The sequence below is a fragment of the Xiphophorus couchianus genome, chromosome 9 (genome assembly GCF_001444195.1).
Source record: "Xiphophorus couchianus chromosome 9, X_couchianus-1.0, whole genome shotgun sequence".
Taxonomy (NCBI): Eukaryota; Metazoa; Chordata; class Actinopteri; order Cyprinodontiformes; family Poeciliidae; genus Xiphophorus; species Xiphophorus couchianus.
This window is the reverse complement of record NC_040236.1, coordinates 21320873-21348171: the sequence shown is the minus strand read 5'-3', so window position 1 is coordinate 21348171 and position 27299 is coordinate 21320873. Positions and strand designations below refer to the sequence as shown.

General features: G+C 40.2%; 1 protein-coding gene across 4 annotated transcripts; it reads left to right on the top strand.

Moving 5' to 3' along the window:
• On the top strand, positions 1 to 26046 carry cpeb2 (cytoplasmic polyadenylation element binding protein 2). Of its 4 annotated transcripts, XM_028027675.1 has the most exons (11): positions 1 to 1418; positions 6209 to 6487; positions 11857 to 11947; positions 15099 to 15149; positions 16235 to 16258; positions 18310 to 18483; positions 18592 to 18681; positions 20256 to 20374; positions 20486 to 20600; positions 21475 to 21656; positions 21739 to 26046. In XM_028027675.1, exons 1-11 carry the CDS (start codon positions 516 to 518, stop codon positions 21964 to 21966), a joined length of 2256 nt encoding a protein of 751 aa, XP_027883476.1. In that variant the 5' UTR covers positions 1 to 515; the 3' UTR covers positions 21967 to 26046. The 4 variants fall into 4 exon arrangements, with proteins under 4 accessions (XP_027883476.1, XP_027883478.1, XP_027883477.1 ...); XM_028027677.1 differs by lacking the exon at positions 15099 to 15149; XM_028027676.1 differs by lacking the exon at positions 16235 to 16258.
• Positions 26047 to 27299: the final 1253 nt, after the last annotated feature.

Here is a 27299-nt window from a genome sequence, read left to right as displayed (position 1 = left end):
TCGAGGCGGGCGCACGGAGGCGTGATGCGGCCGTGACGTGGTTTGAGTCGGGGATCTTTAATCCTCTGCCGCAGCAGCCCAGCCGGTCACCGGAGGAGGGGGGCAGCAAGGTTCGGACGGGAATGGGCCGCGCCGGCTAGGATACGCGTAACCAGGCCGAAACAGCTCGGTGTTTAGGTAGATAGTGAGACCGCCGAGACGAGGAGAGATTACGACGAGAACCAGGCGAGTATGTCTGCCTAGGCCTGACCCCCTCCACCTCCAGCCAATTCACTCATATCCCCCCCGCTGAAAGGACCACACACAGACACACGGGCGGTCGAATATACACATTTTTAAAAACGCTTTTCTGCTGAATCAAAACGTCGAATGTAGTATCCGCAGAATTAGCCGCCGCACGGGTACGGCGCCTCGCCCTGCCAGCTTCCCCGAGAGTAATTTATTCCTCGGTTCGCCCTTCACGAGCGTCGGCCGCGTCCCCTGTTTTACTGTCAGCTACTGCGCATCAGCACAACATGCAGGATGAGCCTGTGGGGGTGACAGCCGCGCAGTTACCCCCATCAGCCGAGGAGGAGGAGGAGGACCGCAGCAGCAGCTCGGTCAGCAAATCCGCGAAGCAAGCCATCCAGACCGAGAGCCAGCTGAGCTCCTTCACGTCGGATTACAGCCACCTAACCCAGAAGATCGCTTTCCCCGAGCATTTCTGCCACACGCAGTCCCTCTGTGACCTTCAGCGAAGCATACATCAGCAGCTAGAGTTCACCCCGGCAGAGCTGTTCCCCCCGCCCCAGGGGCGCTTCAGTCACCTGCAGCCCTTCTCCAGCGCCGCTGACCCCCGCGGCTCTGCTGTGGAGGCGGCCGAAGCCGATGCTGCGACGCCATCGCCTCCCTCTGTGAATCTGAACGAGATCCAAATGGACTCCCCCATCGCCCACCACTTGAATAACGGCAATGGCAGCAGCAGCACCGGCAATATGCTGTCCGGGGGTCTCAGCGCCGCTTTCCCCAACCTGCCCTCCTCCCAGGAGATCCAGAGCGCCAGCGGCGGCCCGTCCTCGCCCTCCCTCCCCGGTTTCGGCACCCCTTGGTCCGTGCAGACCAGCTCCTCGCCTCCACCGGCGGCCAACTCCATCAACCCCATGCACGCGAACGCCATCGGCCAGATGCCCAGAACGGACTCCGAGAACAGCTTCTACCCGGGCATCCCGTCCTCCATCAACCCGGCCTTCTTCCAGAGCTTTTCTCCGGTGTCGGCTAATCCGTGCGCCGGGATTAATGTGCAGGGGTTCGGCGGTCCGTTCTCGCCTCAGATGAACGTTCCTCAGCAGCCGCAGAGCCGCAGGTCCCCGGTCAGTCCCCAGATGCACCCCCAGCAGGGCGCCTTCCTGCAGCAGAGGAACAATTACAACCAACACCAGGTGAGCAGCTGGGCAGCATCCTCTCTTAGCAAGACGGTGCATTGTGTATCAGGATATTAGGAATTAGTGAATAATGTGCTTAAAAACGGAGTTCAATTAATTGTATTCAAATGGCAAAAATTGAGTGTCTGTTTATGGAAACAATGTTTTAGATTTTGGGGATCCAGGGCTGCAACTAACGATTATTTTAGTTATCGGTTAGACCGTCCATTATTCTGACGCTGGAACTCTGAGCATCGCTGAATCTTCCTGTTGTTCTCTCCTGGAAGCTGGCAGTGGGATGCAGTCACATGGCGCCGGACCACCCCTGTCTTGTGGTTCGCTCGATGGGAATATAAAGCCTCACAGGGTTCTTTCCACGTCCTAAGTGGGTGCTCATTTATTTTATTTTATGTATTTTTTATTTTTTTGGGTGAAATGAAAACATCCAGTGTTTTGGTGGCGTGGCACACCCTGAGACTCACACGAGCCTCCCCGCTCTGCAACAGGAAGCTTTACGAGCCGGGTAGCCTTCAGCTTCAGGTTTCTCATGTGATTTGCACACTGACTGGGTATGTGTGTGCATGGGAGCATGTGTGTGTGTGTGTGTTGACTGGGTGTGCCTGTAAGTGCTTCTGCAGTGTTGTTGTTTCTTCGCCCTTTAACCTTTTTCTTTCTCTTCTTTGAATCTATTGTAAATATATTTGCATGAAAGCAACAAAGGCAATCATGTGTCTGTTGTCGTCGGCGCGCCCCCCACCCTCGCCACGCCCTGATCAAATACTCATCCAAAAACGTAGAGACAGGAGAGAAAAGGCAGAAAGTCGACTTCTCTCCATGCGGTGACGTCATTAGGTTCTTGAAACACAGAAGTAGCTTACTTCTGAACTGAGACAAACTGTGATGACACTCTAAATCTATATTCTTCTTTTCTTATGACATCACATCAGGGTTGTTTTTTTTATTCCAATTTTTGTAAAGGTCTGACCTGAACTAGATAAGAACTAGCTTAGTTCTTATCTAACTAGAACTATAAGATAACTAGATAAGAACTAGAACTAGATAAGAACTACCTTAGTTCTTATCTAGTACAGCTTAGTTCTATTAGATAGTTCTTATCTAATAACTAGCTTAATTACGCTAGTTATTATTTAAGAACTAGCTTAAAGAACTAGCTTGTTTAAGCTAGTTTTTAAATTAGAACTATCTTATTTAACTAGCTTAAAGCTAAATAAGCTAGTTCCTATTTAACTCTAAGTAGTATATAAAACATTAAACAGCCTCTTTGGAGGAATTAAAAATCAAATTTTTCCCTATTTAGCTCAAATTCAATTCAGTTGAAAATAACAAAAGAGAAATTAAATGCTGTCGTAAGTAACTCATATAATCAAACTTTCTTGAGTCGTGATGCTGTGGGCAGGAAGGATCTTTGGTAGCAGTCCGTCTTCCAGTGAATCAGAAGAGGCCCCTGACTGAAGACTGTTGCTGTGTGACAGTCATGACTGTTATGACATGCTAACAAAAACAGAAAAGTAAAACAACCTTTTCAAAAACAGGACCAGGTGTGTCTCTTTCACATGACTGACAGTCTGCAGTACTAATAAAGTAAAATCCTCCTGGTTATGCGAAAGGAATCTATGAAAAAAAAACCCAACAACAACAATGTTGCAATACCTCTTTTATACAATAGTGTTAGGGTCATTTGAGATAAACGAAAAATATATAATTAGCCACAGACGACTAAATTACCACCCAAAATCTCCACAATTTTTAGACTAATTTCACAGCTATACATGAATGAAGTTGAATGTTCTGTTGTGTTGAAAAGTCATACATTTCATTAAATAATGAAAATACAGTTTTCAATATTTAAAGGCATAAATTCATATTAAAAAATATATCATATTCACAATATTTGTGACATTGTGAAGTCAAACATTTGCCAGAAAAATCTCAGAAGTTTACTAATATTGTAAAATCAGACACTTGCAACAAAAAATGCCAGAGGTACTCAAAGAGTGGTGGAGTAGATCTAGAAAATGTGTATCTGGATATTTTCCAAAGTGTAAGTGGCAGATCTAGACTCTTCTCCGGTATTAGAAGGACATTTCCCAGGTTTAGACTCGATGCAGCCATGTTGCAGCGTCTTCCTCCCTGTCTCAGGTGTGTATTCTGGATCCCGTTTGAGGCACTCATGATAAGTCTGAACCCTGTAGATGTCGTTCTGGTTCGGAAAGAGAAACCACTATGAAAAGTATATAGATGCAAATCATCTGCATTTACCACTTAAACCTTAGGACTTGTGTTTCTTTTTGTTGCAGATATCTCTTATTTTTTAAAACAAACGTCTGACTTTATGGTGTAGATTTATGAATATTCTCCTGGAAAAAATTTTTTTTTTCTTGCACATTTATGACTTTTCAATATCCAAGATTTTTCTAATGTTTGAAATTATTCTCAGAATTTTAAAGTTTCTTGACAGAAGTTTACTTTTCTGCAGCCAGTTTGTTTTCTTTGTCTACAGTGGCCCTAAGACTCCATTTTTACACCTTTACTACTTTACAAGATTGTATATATTACACATTTTTGTCTTTTACACATAAAATTATAAAGGTCCATCAGATAACAAGATACTCTTTTTCTCTCCAAGATCCGTTTAAAAAAAACAATTGTGGATTTGAACTTAATATTCAAGGAGGAAAAATTCAAGATTTATCGTCAGATGTGTCAGTTTATTAGATTATTCATTCATTCATTCATTCATTTATTCATTAATTTATTCATTCATCTATATGGAAACCTTAAGCTGCCTTTATGTCCAATAATGATTAATTATATTAGAGCCAGAGACGACGTCACACTGGGTGTGTGAGCGAGAGATAGGTCAGTCAGCTTTACACGGCTAAGCAGTTAAAAAAAATTTCACTATTTTCTTTAAACAAACAGGTGTGTGTGTGTGGGGGGGTGGGTGGGTGTGTGTGTGTGTACTACCTGTAGAGAGAGTCCATACGCTTACCCTAACTGCGAAGTTTTCAAAGCTCTGCAAATGTCGTTCTGGTCCAGAAAATGTTCCGGACGAGTCAGGTTCCATTACGCTCCATGACAGACAGATTCTGGTTCTTCAAAAGGATAAAATAGAGAAACTTTCCTAGAGTACGTTCGGTTTCCTGTTTTCTGCATTAATGGACTTCTGACATGCCTCCATAGGAAATAGCTTTCTTTCCTCAGACTACTTTTCGAACACCTCTCTCAACAGAACGGAGGTAGCTTTAGGTCTCCTTCCCTCAGTAACAACTCAAACCATCGCAGCGTTGTTGTTGTCAGCGTGACCCGAGAGGACTTATGGGATGCTGTGGTTTACTGATCGGAAAATGTTCCGATTTTTCTATCTCCGCCCTCGGATCAGAGCCAGAGCAGACTGTTCCTCGGTACGTCGTCTCTGTCGTCTTCTGTAGGTTCTGCCGTTCTGCTCATACGGAGGATGTGAGCACAAAGCCACCGGCATCTGATTAGATTGTCTTTTTTTAAGAAGAAGCACTAGTTTGTAAAAAAACACAAAAAAAACCACACTTGTTAATTTTTATTACTTTATTTTATTTTTCTAAATATTTCTCGCCTTGAGAAACGCTGTGGCCTTCGCACATTATTTCCTGTATAGGGCTGAAACAATTAATCGGAATAATTCTGATTAATTATTTTAATCATTGAAATAATTGTCAACTAATTTAGTAATTGATTAATTGTCAACTGGAGTACACAGACAAAAAAAAACAGCAATTTGCTGAAAACACAACAGCCTCAGAGCAGTCATTAAGCCAAAACTCTACAAAAAATACACACATTTTGCAATAAAGAGATAAAAAAACACCTTTGTTTGTAAATATATTTTATACAGAACTCCCCCTCCTCCACCTTACTAGATATCAAACTTAGTGGCATAGTTTTATCTCTACCTGGTTCAAATTCTTTAATAAAAAGTCTTTAGTTAAGCACCCTTTGCTGTCCAATTATTAACTGGTTAATAGAAAACATTGTCAACAGATTAGCCCTTCAATGTACTGAGGTCAAGCAGAAAAGGCTTTACACATGTTGATGTTAGATGTATTTTTTTTACCTGCAGATGCGTCCTTAGCTACAAACGTTCACAAAAGGAATGCTTTGTTCTTGAATTTAAAGGCAATAAAATGTTTATTTTCTCTTTTAAGAAAATCAATTTAATTATTTACATATTGTATGTATTTTTAATGTTGTACAAAATGAAAAATTAGCAAAATGTGCTAATTTTTTAATCCAATTAATCGTCAGTACAACCAATTACTAAAATAACTGTTCGCTGCAGCACTGCTCCTGTACCTGATTAAAAACGGTAACGCCACTTCCACTCATTCCTATCAATTATCAGTTGGGGTAGTACACATCAGATGCGCCTATTTGAATTTTTGAGCTAAATACACTCCTATTTTTCATCTTTTTGGTTCTCTTCGTCATAAACAAAGCCTAATGCCTCTGGAAAGGATTTCCACACGACATTGGCAAAAAAGATTGAGAGGGTGATGCTTCAGCAGAAGACACTAGGTCCAGGTGGAGAGAGTGTGTAAGTGACAGTGGTGGTGTCGCAGGGCACGGGATACTTAGTATTAGTCTTAAAGCTCTAAATCTTCTTATCTACCCACCCATTACAGAAGCAGATAAAGTTCGGCAGTGGCTGACGAGGGGAAATAAGGGATGGGATTAAACCGAGTATTAAACCTACTGCTTGTTTGAGACATATTTATGCGTTTGATCTAACCTCTCGCTTGTTGCCGGCTCAGCCCATGGTGAAAGCGTCCCCGTGGGGGAGCCACCAGGGGAACGGCTGGGGCGGCGGCGGCGGCGGGGGCATGTCTTGGGGCCGGGACCACCGCAGAGGCAGCGGCATGGGCATTCCCGGCTCCGTCAGTCACGCCTCGCCCCTGAAGAAGCCCTTCTCCAGCAACGTCATCGCTCCGCCCAAGTTCCCACGCTCCGGAGGATCGCTGGGGCCGAAGTCCTGGATGGAGGAGAACATGTTTCGCACGGACAGCAACAGCAACACCATGTTGCCCCTGCAGGTATGAGCTCAGCTGTTCGCATGATTTCAGCATTTATGTTAAACTGAATTAGTTTATGCTCGCGTCGATGCGCATATTAACCCCATCATAATGTTGAGTTTTTGTCTTTCCTGTTCTCTTCTCAAATGTCCCGTTTTGTCGCTTTACAGTCACAAACATCAAAACATTTTCCAGGTTTTTATGCCATAGACCAGCACAAAGGGTCAACATGTAATTTAGGATGTTTTCACACCTGATAGTCCAATAGACTGGGTTTGATTGGGAACCAAAGTTGCAACATTTATTACATGTTTAGCTGGTGTGGTTCGCTTTCACACTGCACTGTGTGAAACGATTCCCCTCCTTACCTGTGGTGGCGCTTCACCAAGAGCCATTGAAGGGAACAGCATGAATACCTCTGAAGTCGACACTGAGAGCAACTTCCTTCTTTGCAAAATGTAAACAAAAACAGATTAGTGTGAGGTTTTAGCAGTTTGGCAAATAACCACAAGACAGTTCTCCTGTTAGCACTAGATTAGAGTGTTTGTTTTGGTTCATTTACCCAGAATGCCCTGCACTATAGTCCACTTCCTGCTTTTAGAGAAGATTCAGATCCACTAGTGTTCACACATGTATACAAACTGCACTAGAGTTCATTTCAATCAAACCGAGACAGAGGCTTTTAGGCGGACCGGAGTTCGCTTTTCTGGTCAGCATCAGTTTAATTTTACATTCACACCCCCACAAACGAACCAGACTTTCTAAACAAACAAACTAGAGTTTGATTAAAGTGGACTAAATGGGTCTGGTGTGAATGCTATCTTAATGTCGGTATACATAAAGGTTTCTTGTGAAGGTCTCAGCGTTTTATTGGAGGACAAGAGAGAACAAATAGCATCTTGAAGAGCAAGGATCACAGCAGACGTCAAAAAATAACAAGCAGGGTTAATTTTTACGACAACATTTGAGCCCTGTTCTATCCTTTGTCTGAAAACGAAAAGAATAGAGTACAGCTGTCAGCCTACCAAGACATAAACCGACAATGAACCATCAATCAGAGAAGTAGCCAGGAGGTCACTTTAACTCTGGAGGATGTTTTCTTTTCGACAGCTATCAGTCATGTTTTTCACAAATCTGTAATTTAATGATAGAGTGAGGAACACGGTGGTGGCAGCATTCTGTTTGTAGTGACATACAGGCAGACATGTCAGAGTTTTAATGCCTTCACTCAAGGGAGCTGAACACAAATGTACACCAAACGTTTCACATTTTCATTTGGAAATTACTACGAAAACCATTTACCATTTTCCTCCCGCCTCACACTTTATGTACTACTTTGTGTTGATCTATGAGACAAAACCCCAACAAAATGCATTGAAGTTTGGGGTTTTAATGGAATAAAATGTGGAAAGGCTTAAGGGAGACGAATATTTCCAGGCACTCTGAAAAGCTAAATCACTAATTCACGTCTTTGTTTCTAAAGATTTCTGTGAATTTGCTCGTCTAGTACCTGAACGTTGTGCTTCCAAAGGGAAACTCAGCCATTAAAATTAGATATCGGAGGAAACAATAGCCGAGTTACCATTCACTAGGAAAATGTGAATTGATCTTTTAATCAAATTGTAAACCAGTTTGTCCTTTTGGGAATAGTAATGGCTGTAATTTAGTTTGAACTCAAATCAAATGAAAGCCGAAAGGAAAGTTTAAACAGCAACTGCAGTCGACATCCTTCATAGGAACATTTACTCTTTTTAGAGTGTCTGTCGTCTTTGTGGATGTTTGGCATATCCTGTCATGCCTGGAAAGATGCGATCAATGGTTGGGTTTTACTGCGTTGGCTCAGACTGAAATTTGCTGATCCAACATGTCCTCTTATTCCTTGCCAAGTCTGACACAATTTGCAAAACTTGTTTAATTTTAACACCTCATGTATATTAGATCTTTTGCTGAAACAGACTGTTCAGTTGTTTCAGCAAAACAACTGAACAGTCGTTTTCAAACTCTACCAGTCAAACTGATCAGAGTTTGACTGGCAGGACCAGTTTCTCATATTTTTGAACTTCCTAATTTTCATACACACATACAGGTTTTGTGTGTGTAAACTTTATTGTTTTTCACAATTAAAGATAGCAAATGAAGATGCACTTACTGAACAAAAAAGTGGGAGTTTTCCATTTGAATCAAATTTCTTTCCCAATCATTGGTCAGAAGCTACTTAGAGAAAATTTGATCATGGACTGAACAATTTTTAGTTCTTTCTACATAAACTCTTTCGATTCACCTGTTCATATTTGCATTTTTCTTTTCTTACAATAAATGCACTTTATTTTCCAAAACTATCATTTTGAATGTAAAACTCTCTTCAGTAAAGGAAAAGCACTTTAGTTTCACTTGTTTTGCATCACGTAAATTGCCTAATGACTCAAATGAACCACATCAAAACATTTAATCTAAGCTTTTTTTTCTCCAATTCACTGCAGTGCTAAAATTGACTACTCATCAACACCTGGACGAGAAGCATTTAGGAACAAATTTTGTAAGAACTGGCCTCTCTAGATATCAAACTTAGTGTTTCCTTTTCCCTACCGAAGCCAGCGTGATGACAGGTTTGGCTGATGACTGATTAGGGAACTTAAAGGAAGAAGTATTGTGTGTTCTGCATGCTGTGTTATTAAGAGATTGCCGTCGTCTGTTCTCGGAGGCAAACTCTGGACAGTATCGGGATGCATTTGTCCAGACATTCTCCAGACTCCCTCAAGCTGTCCTTTAGCCAAAGACCTGATGTTTTTCTTGTTAAATTCTCCCATGAAGCCATTCGGGCAGAAACTGCTGAGAGAAAATCACAAAGTTACATCTGAACACTGAACCAAAGTCTCACATTTTGTCTCTTCTAAAGGGTTTATTTAATAATCTATACTTACTGAGGCCTCATCAGACACTTAGTTTTTCTTACATTCATTAACTGTTTTTTTTTTTATGTAAGTCATACAGTATATGACTCATTCAAATTAAACTAATGATATCAGCCTGAATGAGGTTGCCGCCAAGTTGTGCGATGGTTGCTATGAGTTTGTATTTTTAGTTGTACCGGTGCCAAGAAGAACAACGCTTCCATTCCAGGAAGCAGGCCTGACTTCATGGATAAATTTCCATAAACAGTGTCAGACCCAGAAATTTCTCAGATTCCAAGTTTTTTGCTTCCTTTCTTCCTTCCTTTTCTGTTTAACGTTTGGCAGTCGCTGACAGAGCGCATCTATGCAGCGTCACCTTTCCACAGTCACATGGGATTCAGACTGACGACGGTAAGAGAGAGAGAGTCACCTCTGCTCTCGGTGTCAGAGGTCAGAATAATTCCCCAACCAAATTTAGTTTGGGCTGAAATCAATCGTCAATAACAGAATCAACTTTTGCTACAAATGAATTGGTACCGTCCAATTTTGAAGTATAAATATTTCTTCCAATAAAGATATTGCTTTATCTTCGTGTTTGAACATGCTAGGTGTCTCTGCTTGCATTTCTGACACGTTAGCAGGAGCAGAAGGGCGGATTCATCTCTTTTTTAAAACTGAAAACCACCGAAATTTCTAAGGACGCCTTTTCATTCCTGTACTTTGTACCTCAGGGGTTCATAAAATTATGTTTTCTGAACATCATTTTATGATTTCACAAATGAATGTTCATGTCATAAATGAGTTTAAATTAATGTTTGATCTCATTCATTTATACTGAATGAGATCAAACTAATTATATTTCAACCTTGCATCGTGACGGGTTTCACATGCAGAACCTTGCGGAAGTATTAATGTCCTTTGAATGCTTTCAGTTTTGTGCGACAGACTGACGCAAAGTCTGGAAATAAAAGGATTCCAGGCTTTCACATTTCTTTACGATTAAATGTAAATAAATACTGCTGTGCATTTGTATTCTGAGTCAATACTTGAACCACCTTTCGTTGCAGATCCCAAGACTGATGTTTTTCCAGATTCTTCTTGGCAAAATTCTGTCAGACTGAATGGAGACTGTCGTGTACATACTGTACATTCTCACAGATTCTTCACTGAATTCAGGCTGGACTTTGAGTAGGCCATTCAAACACGCCAACATGCTATGATCTAAATTGTTCTTTTGTAGCTCTGGCCTGTACGTTAAGGGTTGTCATCCCGCTGGGAGGTGAACTTTCACTATAGCATCACAACTTTTTTCAGCCTTTTACAAGTTTTCCATCAGGTTTGTCCTGTATTTGTATCTTCCCATGAAACCACAGCTGCAATCTTTCCTATTTATGACCTTTCCTGCTTTCTTTGATACATTAGATATACAACAATCTCAGGTGGTTAGACACTTTTTGGCTGTTGGAAAAGTTATAACAAACACAATCGTCCCTAGTGGACACAAGCAGTTTGTTCCTTCATTAATTAGTTTTTCAACACAAAGAGAGATTGTTTTAGATATGTATAAATAGAGGGCAAGACAAATAGTATTCCTGTCAGCTGATTGGTCCAAGTTTGGGATGTTGTTTTTTTTTTGTTACCTAATACTGCTAGTCTGCTATGTTCCTTTAATGTACATGATGCTGATGTTCACTGATGGTCTTTAGCAGACTTTCCCTTTATTTATGCAATACGTATAGTCTGTCTCATAAAGTCCCAATAAGATTACATGCTGTGTTTCAGGGTGTCCACAAACTCTTAAAAAGTCTTAAATTCATAAGTCAACCTTAAATACGTGAATTGCAGGTCTTAAACTTTGTCGTGACTTTTTAATCTCGTACATGTTGCTTTTTTTTGCTGGACTTTCTGTCAGTCAAGTTTGAGTTTTGCTCAGCTGTCTTCATTGCATTCTGTGGCTCAAGGCGGTTGACGTTGCCGCTAACTAGCTGCTAATATACCCTTGCTAGCCAGTTAGCTAGCTTTTTATGTCTCTCATGGGTGATGGGCGCAACACACGGAGAGCGACGAACGACGGCAACAGGTGAAAGTTGAAACCTGACACAACGAACGTCAACGTCGACAAAAGTTGAGCATTTTTCAACTTTCTTGTGTTGCGTCACATACCTGTTATTATGTGACAAAATGCAAAAGAAAAAACAACAACATGTACACTGACACCTTTTTATATACAATTCCTTATATGTTTTTCCTTATAGTTGACCAGCCCCTCACTGGCTTACCTCCAGGCCCTCTAATTGAATAAATATGGAAAGAATGTTAATCTGAATCTACGGTCTCCTGCGTGTTAAGCCCAATAGCCAAGTTTCAGAGGCTTTAATACTCACGAGCCAAAATCACAAATCTGTGATAGATTTACACATGCATCATGGTGTGTGTGCTTCATTTATGTTTGGCAAATTAACAAACATCCCCCACTTTGTTTTTCTTTTACTTTTCCAGGACCGCTCCAGAATGTACGACAGCCTGAACATGCACTCCTTGGAGAGCTCCCTGATCAACATCATGCGAGTGGAGCAGGATCCGATAAAAGGTAAGGTGGCCTTTTCTCTTTTGGTCTCCGTCCGTCGTGGGGAGGCGTGGGGGGTCAGAGGAAGGCGATCTTGTTCAGGGAATCGTCTCCAGGAGCCAATGAGCCCGTTTCTCCCACAGACGTGTTGTTTTTTTCCACAAGCGGGCTTATTTACCTCCCCGCTGAGAGCTTAATGCCGGTGCCACCAGCTGCACGTTCAACTGACCCTTAAAGCTCTGGTCTAGTGGTTGGCTTAACCTGGCCAGCAGAACCGGCCTGCTGTTTTGTTTTTTTGTGCTTCAGTAAGAATAAGAAGAGAAACCTGTTTTCTCACTTCTCAGCCTTTGGAAATTCAACAGATTCAGAATGAGCGCTGGGCTTCTTCTGAATTATTTCTAATGGTTTGACAGCGACAGGCAGAGAGTGCGACACTGTCCTGGCCTCCTGCACTCAGCTGCTGAATATCAGAGTAGCAGTGTCGGATGACTGCACCCCTCGCGCCCTTCTCCTCCTCTGCCTCCGTCTCCGCCGCCACCACCGCCTGCCAGTGGCTCATTTACAGCCGTGCGAGCAATATACGCTCTCACTTTACAACATTGAAAGAACAGAGGAAGAACATCAGTGGCGCAAGCAGGCACGTCTGCTTTGGTTACTGATTTGTTTGTGGACAAGCAATAAGCGCCGTCATTCCTTTCCGTTTATTAGCAATCCACCTGTGCTCTTCTTCCATGAGCTTTTTTTTTTATATATATATTTTTTGGGGGGTGGTGGATCGGGAGGGGGTTTCCTGCCTGAACAGATGGACAGGACATGGACCAGTGTGCAGAGCAAAAAAGAAGACAGGAGGGGGGTGGGCTAATTTTAAATGAGATCACCCTTCCACACACTGTTTATGACAGCCAAGAGGGGAGCTGAGAGGGACGACGGCTTACAAGGCCCTGACAGGCTATTTACAGCGTTACCACTTTATTATGCTTAACAGCTTTTACATATAAGAGCACATGGTAAAATTATCAGTTTTCATTAGCTTGTTAGCATAAGAAGCTAAGAACTTTTTATGGTCTCAAGGTTTATTTAATCTTTTCCAGCTACGAATGAAACATTTCAGATTTTGGTTCCGCTTTGGTAGATAAACAAAAATAAAACGCAGACGAGCCCATTATCTGCTCCACCATGACTCACCTGCAGACTGCAGCTTCTGTGCTGGAGCTTTGGCAAAACCATGCCAAAGTGTCCTGCCTTGTATTCTTGTCAGTGTCTGCAAATACAGTTTCACGTCGTGAAACTGGTCAGTACAGGTCAAACGACCTAAAGAAGAGGGTTCAGAAGTCACATCTTCTTCAAATTCTCAGAATTCACTCGCAAATGGTTGTGCAGATGACACAGCACTAACGGTAACCTAAAAACAACAATTAGGTAACTTAAAAAGCGGCATGGGTTGGTGCAAATTCCTCACAACAGGAATTATGAGTCTTTTCATCATTCATCACATGACAACTACAAATCTCTGTGAATTCTCAGGGAATCCGCGCAGCCATAACAACTCTTAAAAGTATTAAAATTAAGGCCTTAAACTGTGTTAAATTCAGTAGAAATGTAAGTAGGGCTAAAATATGTTAATCACAGTTCTTATGTTTTGTCATGGCATCACTATTTGTATCTTGTATGTTATATGTTGTTTTTTTCTCAAAAAACTTTGTTGTCATCTAATCATCTTCTTTGCGTTTTGTGACTTGAGGCAGTTGAGGCTACTGCTAACTACCTGCTCATACCCTTGCTAGCTAACTCCATAGCTAAATTCTTTGTGCATTCTGTGCAAAAAGCAGACCCCAGAAATGTCACAGTTTTGACCCGGCATGGCTAAAGCTCCCCAGAAAACAGTGACTGTTGCTAATGCGACATAAAAACTCGGAAACTGGAATTTCAATAGATTTTAAACAGGGCGTTCAAACGTTAGTCTTACAAGTCTTTGCCATTGAAACTGGCCTTAAAGGTGTTAAAAAGTCTTAAAATTGATTAGGCGAAACCTGCAGAAAGTATGATGTTAGTAGAATTTAATGTGGTACAGTACAACAAAACTGTTAAGTGGAATAAAAATGATGAACATGGTTTTCTTTTTTTTTTTTCTTTTACAAATGAAAATCTGAAAAGTACTGTTGTGCATTTTTATTCAGCCCTCCTTACTCTGATGCACTTGAATCATTTGTCTGCAGACACATCCTGTGTGTGGTTTAGTGTAAATACAGCTCAAAATTCCTAGGGTTAGAGTAAACTAACTTATATAGCACCTTTTCAGACATACTGACCACTCAATGTGCTATACAAGAAGAACGTGTATAAAATTCCAAACTGTGGCTTTGTAAACTCCCAAAAGACCTGCAGATGTGACTGTAGAGAAAAGGTGACTCAACCAAGTATTGACAAAGGGAGGCTGAATACAAATGCTCAGTGAGAGGATATTACAATAAGAAGGTTTGACTGTAACTAGATACCATTTTAATATTAAATAATACTAAAACATCCTGCTCTGTATGCTGGTTACTGCATAAAAATGCCATTTAGTCCTGTCACTGTAACATGTTTTGCTGGACAATAAATCGTCCCAAAAATGATTGCGATAAATGATAATATTGTCGTTTTGAGATCACTTTCACATAACATGTTCATAATGGCATAATAATGCAAGTACCCTCTCTCAAAGACTCATAAACTTTATTTTTGTACAGGACACTCCAAACTAGAACAGGAAGAGATTTTAAATATCCAAAACCAAAAACAATAACTAAAAAGGAAGTAGAAACCACACACAACCAAAACCATAAATAAGACGGATCATTAAGTGAATACCAGTATTTCCAGCATGAAACCAGCTTAAAAAAAAAAAGCAAAGGTTCACCTGTTCTAAAAAAAAATAAAAATAAAAAACAATGTAATTAGTGGAAAAAAATGTCATAAATGCTCTAGTTTTTTATCAACGTTTGTCTCATTTTTGCCTGCAGCACACAGCTGTGCTCTCCCTATTTGTTGTTTATATGTTTCTGCATCAGTTGCCATGTAAATGCGTCGGCCTCATCCTGTCCTCTCCCTCCGCTTTCCCCCCCGTTGGTATCTGTATTTGTATTTCTGTGGTGTGTGTCTGAGTTTGTAACATAACGTGTGTTTCTCATGTCAGGCCGTGTGGGCTGCCCTAACCCCGGGGCCGACGGCCTTCTCATGCTCAATGGTAATTATCTGGAAGCGTCGTCTCCCTCTGTGTCTCCCGCTCCCTTCGCTGCTTCCTCTGTTACTCTTTAACCTCATTGGACTCACACTTCACCACCTGCAGGGTTCCTCGTGTAACTCTTCAAGACTTTCTATTTTAAAATGCTGTCACGCTTTTAAGGGCAACATACTATAGATGCCTTAGTATTGATATTCTCAAAACCTGATCTACATTGTTATGTCTAGTTATGGGGACCGACTCATTTGCATGCCTTTAAGTAAAAAGAAAATCTAAATAATTTTGTTTTTATTTGTTCTAAGTATAAGAAAAAAATCTAAATCGGTTCAATTTAAAATCTCAACTCAGCAGAAGCTACGGTAATTTTTTGTGGCCGATTTCTAATCGCAAGCCCGTTTGGATCGTCTAGAACACATGTTTCAAACTTAAGGCCCGTGGGCCAAATCCGGCCTGCCATAGCTTCTTGTGTGGCCCTCTGGGTTCTAGATTAAACACCAAGTGTGCTCACATTTTGGGAGTTTATTGCAGATTTTGCTAAAAACAAAAATAAAATGTCAAAATTAGTTCCACAAACACTTAGATTTTTATTGCAAAAACAAAAATCACAAAATCCTGGAAGGACTGAAAAGATATTTAATAATATTATTTAATTTTAAGAATTCATTGATATTTTAACAGTTTCTGAACAGGTTTTATCGATACATTCTGGCACAACCGGCCCTTTAAGAGCATTCGTGATCTTGATTTGGTCCAAAACGAAAATGAGTTGGACACCCCTAGTCTAGAAAATTATGCTCCTTGACTCAACTCTGAGATTTCTAAAATGCTGCCAACATACTCACCATATTACACAGCAGACGATGTTTTGCTCTCTCTCGCTCTTCTGCAGTCTGAATGTTCTTGAGTCACTTCAAATGGTTAACTTTAAGGCAGGACATTCCATTCTGTTAATTAATTACTCAAGTTAGTTGATTTGTAGTTGGACAAAGTTATGAGATAATTGCAGATTAAAGTCTTTAGTCACAAAACGCCCTTTGACAAATGTTTGCACAGCTGAACCTTGCCCTCTTGTACTTTTCTACATGCAGCCAGAAGCTATGGGAGACGTCGAGGTAAATACTGCAATGTGTCTGTCTTCTCTTGTGGCATGTTTTCCTGCTTATTTTTAAATGGGCTTTGAGAACTCGCTGTATTTTGGATTTTAGGTTTTAGAACATGTTGGGGGTTTTTATTTGTTCTTAGGAAGAAATTCCTTTTTCCCCCTTTTTGCTATACATAAAAACACAATTATTCAATTATTTTACTTACCAAATAAGAATGATAACAGTGGTTTCCAGATCTGGTCTCGACTGATATTCTCTTTCCATTAGTTGTAAATATTTGATCTGAAACGTCTAGTTATTGTTGTGTAGGTGTTTTTACATAGAACAATCAGTAATCAGCTTAGCTTTTTATATAAACATGCATTAGCTCCTGTGCATTAAACTAGGAGGAAAATGGTCTCCAGTTGATAAAAAACATACGCTGTGGCTTTTGAAATGATAAAATTCAAATAAAATTTAAAAAAAAGAAAAAGCTTATGAGTTTTTACTCAATCTGAAGTGGTAATTTCCAGTTCTTAAAGTTGTGGTATTAGTTTCTGTCTCTAAAGGTTTGTGCCAATAATGGAAACTGTAGTCTTTCACTGGTTAAGCTGGATAAACTTCTCTGATGTACATGTCAAAATGTAAAATACAGTTAAAACTGTCGCTTTTCGGTTATCAGGAGATGCAGAAATGTAAAGCTAAGTGTCCTCAGCGTAAGCATTAACCTTAATGCCATGTTTGTAACCTTAACATAAATAATAATAACAACATGTTTGGGATACTACTTGATAACTATTGAGTTCTTCAGATGTGAGTGACGTAGACATGGAATGTCTGGTTGATTAAAAATCTCAATTCAGACATTTTAGATTACCGCTTGGATTTTCAAAACATGAAGGCAGCCTTAAAATTTGAGCTCTTGAGAGCTTGTTTCTTCCCTCTCTATAAAAGGTCACCTGCCAAGCCTGGTTCTGCAGAATGTGGATTACATTCAGGTTGTTCTGTTCTACAGTGCAGCCCTCAACGCTGACATATGTGCGCCTAACATTTTGGCCATATGCAGCTGAATGTGAGTGGGTCGTTGACAGGCAGGTGCTGCAGGTTTCAACACCTTCTTTGTTTACAAGGCCCACTTTGTGACTTAAAGTATTCAAGTCCTTTGATCCTGACCATGTTTTAGCACGCTAAAATCACCTGAATTCAGACTGTGGTTAAATTACACCCAGGCCTGCTGGATATTATTTAGGGGTATCATTGTAAATGGGGCTGAATAATGTAAATATGCTCTTATTGTATCAGTCATATAAAGTTCCAGTGAGGTACATTCAGGTTTCTGGTTGTAACATGACAAAATGGGAAATGTTTAAGGGGTGTGAATACTTTTTGAGGTTTGGTTCAAATTTTTTTTTTCTTTTAAGTCCAACTCAAATTACTTTTAAAATGTTGGAGAACCCTCGTATATTCTTTCCTTATCCAGAACATTTTCTAACACTGAGCTGTCTCAGTTTGTAATTCAACCTTATTAAATTAATTACATTTTTTTGTGTTTTTGTATATTCACCTAGTTGTTGTTTTGTATATTCACCTAGTTAGGCTAACAGGCCACAAATAGTTTCAACGTAATTATAAAAGATGAAATTGAATATGTTTGCCTTTGGTAAAACGGGTAATGACATTTTAAAAGAAAACATGATTTTTATGTTATCAGTTTAATTATTTTTAGTAGGACAGATAATAAACTGAACACTTCGGAGGTCACATAATTTTGTTCCCAGCTTTTCAGTCCTGCCTCATCAGCCATGCTGCTCCACGCAGAGGGCAGATTATTGCGTGTCACAGTCACAGATCTGCCAAAAACGAAACTGCACATAATCCTCACTTTAAGCTGCTGCTTTGTCTCGGCGTTGCAGTGCGATGGAAGTGGACAGGTCATTTTATAGAGCGCTATACTCTCAAATCTGTCCCTCTGTATAGAGGAGAAATGATGCTCCCTTAAAGAGGCAGCACTGCCGGGGCGCTTTCTGCAAATGCCCACTTGCGATTTGCTGCAGTCTCACCTTCCTGTTCGTCTTTGCCAGGCCGCTCCTCTCTCTTCCCGATCGACGACAATCTTCTCGACGACGGCCACGGCAACCAGGGTGTCCCGGGTGTCCTCGGTTCTCCCAACTGCTACCCCCACCAAAACGGGGAGCGCATCGAGCGCTTCTCTCGTAAGGTGTTTGTGGGGGGCTTGCCTCCTGACATAGACGAAGGTGAGGATGACCAGACTGGCTCCACGTCTGGGTTTCTTTTCTGTTCCGTCTTTCACTTTTTACATCTGTCTGTTTTTTTTTTTTTCTTCTTTTTAAACGTCGATTCAGATGAAATCACCTCAAGCTTCCGTCGCTTCGGTCACCTGGTGGTCGACTGGCCACACAAAGCTGAGAGCAAATCCTACTTTCCCCCTAAAGGTATCGACAAAACACATGAACACCTACCATAACTACCTTCGTAGCCGTTTTCTATAAATGTTGGCATCCTGAAATAAAATTCTTAAAGTAAAATCTTTATTTAGTGGGAGAAAATCCCAAATTAAGAAATGATTTAGTAGAATCACTGGTGTCACAATTATTAGCACCCGCTAACATCCATCATCTGCCCTGCTTAGCCTCGCCTCCAGCAGTCATGTTCAATTCTGGTAAATAATCCATGACGTCGTGTTTCCCCTCCGGGGTGTAAATATGATCACACAGAAACCCATTACCCAGAGTCATTAATCCAAAATAGGAAAAAATAGTAGATGATGTCATTGTCTGGAAGCTGGACCCATTTATTTCGATGATAATGATAATTTATTTCAGACAGACATTTCACCAACAAAACATAATTATAATAATAAAGACTTTGATGTTTCTAAGTGTAAATACATTACCTTACTATCAAATTTACATACACAAATGCATGTAAATACGCCACTTATTCGGTGACTGTGAGTCTGAAAAGGAGTATGATGAAGTTTACCATAACTTATATAATCATACCCCTTTTCCATTCATTAATTCATAGCATAAATAGTCTTCCTGTTTCCAGTATCCTTTCCAAAAAAAAAACTATAATAATAATAATAGCAGTAGTAATAATAAAATGTAGCTCAATCAAACATGGCAGAGAGATGCTTGATGTGCAGGATTTTCTGCTCCAGGGTTTCTGCACCACATGTCAACACGACAAATCTGTTTAGCCACCCGACATTCACCATGAAGTGATTTATGAGAAACATGTGCAAAAAGGGGCTGGAGTTTATGCAATATATATATATATATATTGTACATTTATTAATCTGGATATGGATAAAGACTTGTTATTTTATGGGAGGCTTAGTCCTCCCATTCAAGTCTTCTTTTTGAGTTCTTGAATCAGGGGAAATGTTGTGTTTCAGGGCCATTCATTGTTATTCAAGTGTGGTATATATGCTGTTTTTCGAAACTCATTAAAATCACTGTTGACCAAAAAAATCATGATTGTAATATTAGTCATAAGGGAGGAGCTCTGCGTTCAAATATTGTAGAGGTTTTCATAAATCAGGAAATATCCAATGCAAACCAGTTAGTAGCCCTGACATTCCCAACTCCGACCTCCATGGATGAGAAATAAAACAAAAGATGTGCATTTTTGAAGTAATTATGAGTTTTGGCGAATCACAAACAGCAATTTTTTAGTTAATAGGAGAATTACAACGTATTTAGGCCAACATGTTCAACCAATCCTGGATCATTTTAAGAACAGCTGACAGAAAAGGCTGGACTAAACCCAACAAGATAACAACCCAAAACATTTGAGCAACTGAACACAGAAGTCGCTCATCAGATACAGATTTCTCAAACAGGAAGGCTCACATATCCCTTTCTGTATGATCCACTCTTGTGAAATGTTAAGGAAGAAGATTAAATGCTTTCCTGTGGGCCCCAGTTGGTTGTGCAAAGTGATGTTTTGTACTGAATCCACATTAAGACCTTATGCGTGTGTGTGTGTGTGTTTGTCCAAGGATACGCCTTCCTGCTGTTCCAGGAGGAGAGCTCGGTGCAGGCCCTGATTGACGCGTGCATGGAGGAGGATGGGAAGCTCTACCTGTGTGTTTCCAGCCCCACCATCAAGGACAAACCAGTGAGTTCAACGTGCAGCAGCTCTCTGGCAGAAACAAAAAGGAGTCGTCGTGAACATGTTTCACGTCTTATCAAGAGATGTGAGTCAGTCTTTTGTCGTGTTTGACTGTAGGTGCAAATCCGACCATGGAACCTGAGCGACAGTGATTTTGTGATGGACGGATCACAGCCTCTCGATCCCCGCAAAACCATCTTTGTGGGAGGTGTCCCTCGTCCCCTGAGAGCAAGTACGTACCCCCAGCTGTGTTAGTAGACAACAACATAACAAAACTATCCCGACTGCAGCCATGGATAACAGGGCAGGGTGCTATCTGGTCGTGGCCTCTCTTCTATTAATATGCTAATAGTGAAGCTATTTTTTGGTTTAGCGCTTTAGCATTTTTGCTAACATTGAAAACGTTTAGCAAGCTTACCCTCCCCTGAATTAGTTTTTTTATGGTAAATTCTAAAGCGCTGATTCTCTTGGCTGTTTTGTAAGATTTAAGTTGAAAGTTTGACGTTTTATCTACTGTTAACAATTCTTCAAACTAATCGATTATATTCATGCTCTTATTTTTAAGTGTGTGAAGACTGTTCATGCTATAGTTCTTTTTCCTCAGTTCTATTTCCTCAACTGAACTTGTGTTTGCCTGTGTAGCATTTCAAGGGCTGACATCATAGAATTTCAGTTGAAGTTAGCATTTAGCATTAGCTTCTACTAAATACCCTGTTAGCATCATGCTTTAGCATTAGCTTCTACTAAATACCAGGTTGACGTCATACTTTAGCATTAGCTTCTACTAAATACCATGTTAGCGTCATGCTTTAGCATTAGCTTCTACTAAATACCATGTTGACGTCATGCTTTAGCATTAGCTTCTACTAAATACTGTGTTGTAGTAGCATTTTAGCATTAGCTTCTACTAAATACTGTGTTGTCGTAGCATTTTAGCATTAGCTTCTACTAAATACTATGTTGCCATAGCGCTTTAGCATTTGTGTAACTGATGTTTATGACTAGTGTTTTAGGGTTAGCAAAACTAACTTTTTAGCTAGCTGTGCCCAGAACTGCTATCATGTCATGTTAACTTTCTTTTATTAATATTCTTGGCCTTTGTTTAGTTGAGCTGGCCATGATCATGGACCGCCTCTACGGTGGAGTGTGTTACGCAGGAATCGACACAGATCCAGAGCTCAAGTACCCTAAAGGGGCGGGGCGGGTGGCGTTCTCCAATCAGCAGAGTTACATCGCTGCCATCAGTGCAAGATTCGTCCAGCTGCAACATGGAGACATCGATAAGCGGGTACAGTTTGTTTTATTAACAATTCCCACACACCTAGTCATTTAAGATGTGACATTCACACAATTTCTCGTTGAAAATGCAGGTGGAGGTGAAGCCCTACGTCCTGGATGACCAGCTGTGTGACGAGTGCCAGGGCGCTCGCTGCGGTGGGAAATTTGCTCCCTTCTTCTGCGCTAACGTCACTTGTCTCCAGTACTACTGCGAGTTCTGCTGGGCCAACATCCACTCCCGCGCGGGGCGAGAGTTTCACAAGCCCCTGGTGAAGGAGGGCGCCGACCGCCCGCGCCAGATTCACTTCCGCTGGAACTAACAGGGGGCAGAGGGGCTCCACATCCAATGGTGACGGTCAGAGTTAAGCGAAACACCGGCTAATGGGAAAAAGAGCCTGGCTCTGCTCTCCTGCTAAACTAAGCTATCAGTATAATCAAGTGCGCAACACTATACAATATATACTATATATAGCTATATATCTTTTGTAGCAGCCAAACACCGCAAGCCTCAGTTTTTCACCAAAACCGCCCTCACATCTCAGGCTCTGACAACTCTACAACTCTTTTGTGGTACTTTCATCTTTTTCTAAGTGGAGATTTAAAAGAAAAAAAAAGAGATTGATTTTTGTAGCTTTTTATTATTATTATTATTGTTATTATTATTATTATGATTACTCTTATTATTTTTGTATGTGAGATTTAAGGTAGATACAGGAATGTTTTTTGCATGGGGGCAGCTCGTCTGTCTGTCTGTCTGCTGCTAGCAACCACACAGTGCGTTCAGTGCACACTTGTTTCCGGGGGAAAAAAAAAAAAAAAGACCTCGATTCTCTAACGTCGACACGTGCCGCAGGTAATTTAACCAAAGGTAGCAAAAAACGATAGGAAGCTCAAAACCGACACGCTGTCTGACGCGGAAACAAGCGTTACTTTCTAATGCCGCCACGGGCTCTCTTGTTTTTTTTTTTTTTTTTTTTTACTTTTTAGAGAGTTTATTGAAAGGAGAAAAAAAAAACCCAGAAGAAGAAAAGGTTATTTTTTTGTGCTCATTCTAACTTGTAGAGCGATACCTCAAAACACAAAATCCGGTTTTCTGCTAACATTTATACTTAAGAAGAAAAAAAAAAAAAGCTATTTTAGAAGCTTTGCTGCTATATATAAATATATATGAATAGATATGTTGGTGTTATATTTAAACCCGAATCATGTAAAATGAAATGCAGTATGCACTCAACCACTTAACGGCGCCACAGAAAGAGTAAGAGTGCATGCAAACCACACTAGGCTTGTAAGCTGCAGAAGTAGCATGCAGGATGTGAGATGTGAGAAAGATATAATAAACCAAAACAGCTGATCACTGAAATCCTATTTTAAAAAGCTGAAATTCTGTACTGGGTAGCATGATCATCAACTGCAGATTCCTAAATGACAAGGAAAAAAAAAAAAGTCAGATGAAATTAGGTAAGAAGAAGAAGAAGAAAAAAAACGTACATAAACTTGCATGCATCAATGTTTCTCTGTAGTTTGATCTGTTTACATACTATCAATACAAAAACAAGTGATATCGGTTCTAATGTAGACTTAGTAGACGCCATCCTTTGGTGACACGGCGCCTTGTATAGATGAAAAAAAAAAATCTCAAAAGCAGAGTGGTGTTCAGTGGTTTGTGTTGTCCATGTGCTGTGTGATTGTTCTTAGTGTAGGCTGAGGCTCTAGTTTAGTTATCAACAGATTACGTAGAGAAAAATTCAACAACATGCCTTCGCTTTTCCTGCGGTCGAACCCCTGAGCGGTCCCCAAGTGATCTGAGACTGCAGCTCTCTGGCAGAAACAGATGCAAACACAAGAGTGACATTATTAAGCAAAAGTACTCATACCCCTCGGACATTTTTCTCACTACAACTGCCATCGATGTGTTATAGACCAATGGAAAGTATCGCAGGTTTCTGAAACGGAGGAAAATTACCCGTGCAGATCTAGAGTCTGACATTTCCTTAGAGAAATAAAGAAGGTTGTTCTGTTGAGATGGAGAGTACATGTGAACGTCAGTTTCTGGCTCAATGTTTAGAGTCATGTGAAGTCTACTGATTTCAGGTGACCTTTTTTTCCCCAGAATTGCAACTGTGTAGCGTCGTCCTTCTACTCCACAGTTATGCTCTGCTTTGTGTTGATCTGTCACATAAAATCCCAAACGTGGAAGTGTGTGGTTGTAACATGAATGACTTTTTTTTGGAAAATCTAAGTATATATTGGGTGTGTGAATATGTTTGCAGAGCTCCGTATATTTTGTAATGTAACAGTCACAGCTCCACGCCGTGCGACCAAAGCGCCGCAGTTTTAAGGAAACCTGACAACAAACCATCTCCCGCCCTGAGCTTTTACAGCGAGGACGATGACTTTAGTAAAAAAAAAAAATTAAAAAAGCGAATCGTTCGTTTCTACTCGTTTCTGTCGGTTTCCGCTTCGACCCTTCGAAAGACGTTTCGACTAAACCGTTGAGGGACAATCTTTTCTGTTTGGACGGCCGCCCCGCCCGGCCGTCCACTCAGTAACCGTACACGTGTGTCGCTCCTGTGTCGTCGTGATTTCAGTGTCCACCCTGTCCCATCCCGAACCCGTCCCCACCCCCCAAAGTGTGGTCTTCAGTGTTAGTCAAGTGTGTGCTGTTACGAAAACCTTAACGGGACGGAAACTCAAACGTATATATTCTTATTATAGCTGGTTCGTATAATTTAAACTGTTTGTGTCGACAATTACTTACCCTTCACTGGCTCTTTGAGATGTTTTTTGATTATATATTATTATTATTATGCACTACTTTTCTATTCACTCCCCCCACCTAATGATTTCCGTGCAAACGTGGACTCCACCTATTTATTGTAACTGTAAAGATGATTTATTAAATGTTTTTTTCCCCCCCACAATTACTTATTTAAGATGTAGCGTGATGCAGTGGTCTTAAGTTATCTATGTTCTCTGTGATTAGAGCCAGAACCCCAGATTTTGTTTCTAATATATTTTAGTGGAATTTGGTTGTTCAGAGGAGCGGGAGTCCGAAAAGGAAAAAAAAAAAAACTAAACAGAGTGAGAAGCGAAGGAAACCATCTGGACCCGTCTCCCTCCCTTTAGTTACCCCGATGATGTGTGAATATCGTCACCTGTAACACTTGACTCGTAACTGTCTTCATGTGGTTCCTTTTGATTTTTTCTATGTTGAAACACTGTTCGTTTATTCTGTACGTGTCCCTTGTTTTGTTGTTTTGTTTTTGTAAAAGCGTATTTATTTCACTATTTTTGTAGACGAGAAAAAAAGATTTTTTGATTTTGATTGTATTTTTCTATTTAAATAGGACTAATATGACAATTTATTTCCCCCACCCCCTCTGCCCCCCACCAATGAATTACGCCCCACAGGTTCAGAGGAATCATTTCATTAGCAACGCCATCAGACGTTTTTGATACACAGGTGATTCTTATTTTGATACGCGAGGCACATGTTGTTTGAAGGAAGGAAACATGAAGGTTTTCTTTAAATCTGGGAAGACACTTGACATTCTCGCCCCCCTCAAAAACCCCCACTTCCTTCCTTCCCCACCCCGTTGCATCGAGGCCCCGGCTGCCTGTCCTCGTAGATGCTCTGAAACTTGAATATAACACATTTTGAAAGGCCGACTAACCTCGACTCTGTGTTGTGATGTGCAATACTGTTTCTAATGTTTGTATAAAAGTAAGAACTACAGTGTAGACCTTTTTAAAATGCAGATTTATTTTTTTCATTGCATATTTTGCAGATTTCTGATCCACAGTGTCATTTTTTACCGTCAGAAAAACGAACCCCGTTTTTTCATTGCGAGTATTTTTAAATCCAGATATCTTTGTACTGATGTAAATGATTGTAGTTATTTTGAATAGTGTTTTGCTAACAAAAGGAGAGACTTTTTCATGCGTATTTCTATTTCCTTTCATCTTGTTTTGTCCTGCGTTTTTATTTTTCATTTAACAGTAGCAGATTATTTTTCTGTCTTGTTTTTTTCTTTTTTTTTTTTGGAAGAATTCGTCATATTTAAATGTTATTGTTTTTGTGGAGGTTTATTTGTATTTTTATGTGGACACATAATATATTTGAGATGCTAACTGCTGAGATATTTTTGAGTTTTTGATTATTTTTAAAGCTAAATATTTGTAATTTTATTGGTAAAGTGACTAATTTCTAAATCAAAGTTTGTGTATAGATTCACAAAGCGGTCTATAAGGTGTTTGGATTGCGATTATTACTGAATGGTTCTTTGATATGCAAGATGAATATCATGGTTATTTTTGTTGGTTTTGTATTTAAATGGGGTGTTGATTACAAATCTTCTTTTCTTTCACTTCCTGAATAAAGACCCATTCTGTTTGGACACAGTCTGACCCATTGTGTTTTTCCGGTTAAAGACCCATTTCTCTTGAGACCCTGCATGAAAATCGGTTCATAAAAAGGACTCGAGAAGTTTTTTGTTTTGTTTTTAATCATCAATTTTCTTTTTCTTCAGAAGCAAAGCAAAGCCTAATAAATCCACATAATTCAATGAGAAGTAATCAATGCAGAACATTTGAGACTATGTTTGATCTTTCTCTACTTGACAGTATGTTGCCGTTTTCACACACCTTTTCACAAATAGCATTTGTTTAGCTTCGATCTGATTCCAAAACAAAAACAGGCTTTTAGGCTGGCATCGGATCAAAACTTGTTTATCACATACTAACCTCCCTATCATCTGTACATGCAAATAACAAAAACAAAATGTGTCTGGGGTCCACCTGACAAATCACCTTTTTTCTTGCCTTTGAGTTCTTGTGCCACCCCCAGATGGAATGGCACCCATAGTGGGGAGCCAAGTCGCCCTTTTAAGAAGCTAAAATCAGACATTACAGTTGACACTTTTAACAAAAACAGAGTCCCGCCATCCAGATTTAAAAAACAAAAACAAATCATAACTACATTTAGATCAGTTGCGCCTTTGTTGTACACAGCAACAACATCCACTGCTCATCTTGCAGCAATAGTGGGAAAGAGTGGGCATGTTAAAGCTCTTACTGCACTGACTTCCTGTTGGCTGCATTTTTATTGACTCATATTTACAAAGAGCCCTCAGGTCTACTAGAGGCTATCATGTCTTGTAGAGTTTAAATATTTGATGTTTTAAACATTTTTATATAAAACTCTTAGATGAACTTTTTTTTCTCTCTCTATATGCTGACAATGTGAAAAATATCTAAAAGTACAATTTCTAGTGTAATTTAAAATAATTTGCACAAACGCGAGTAAGCTACATTTCAACACGATTTATCAGGAAGAAAAGTGAATAATTAGTGCTGTGTCAGAAGTACATTTTCTGTTCTTATGAGTGAGGCCTTAGCTATCCTGTTCACCCCCAGTCGAACGATGTATTATTTTGAGCAATCATCTAGTATAGCAGAACAGGTCTACTTCCAAGCTGCAGAAAAAAACACATGTTTTTTGGGATTGTGTTGGATCTCTGACACTCATAAAATCTTGTTTAAAACATATTTTGTTTTATTGCAAACCCCCCTGTACATGTCAAGTTTTGAAGTACAAGACCACTCACAGACCAGGTGTTTCTGTCATAGCAAGCCAAGTTCTGCGGTGTCT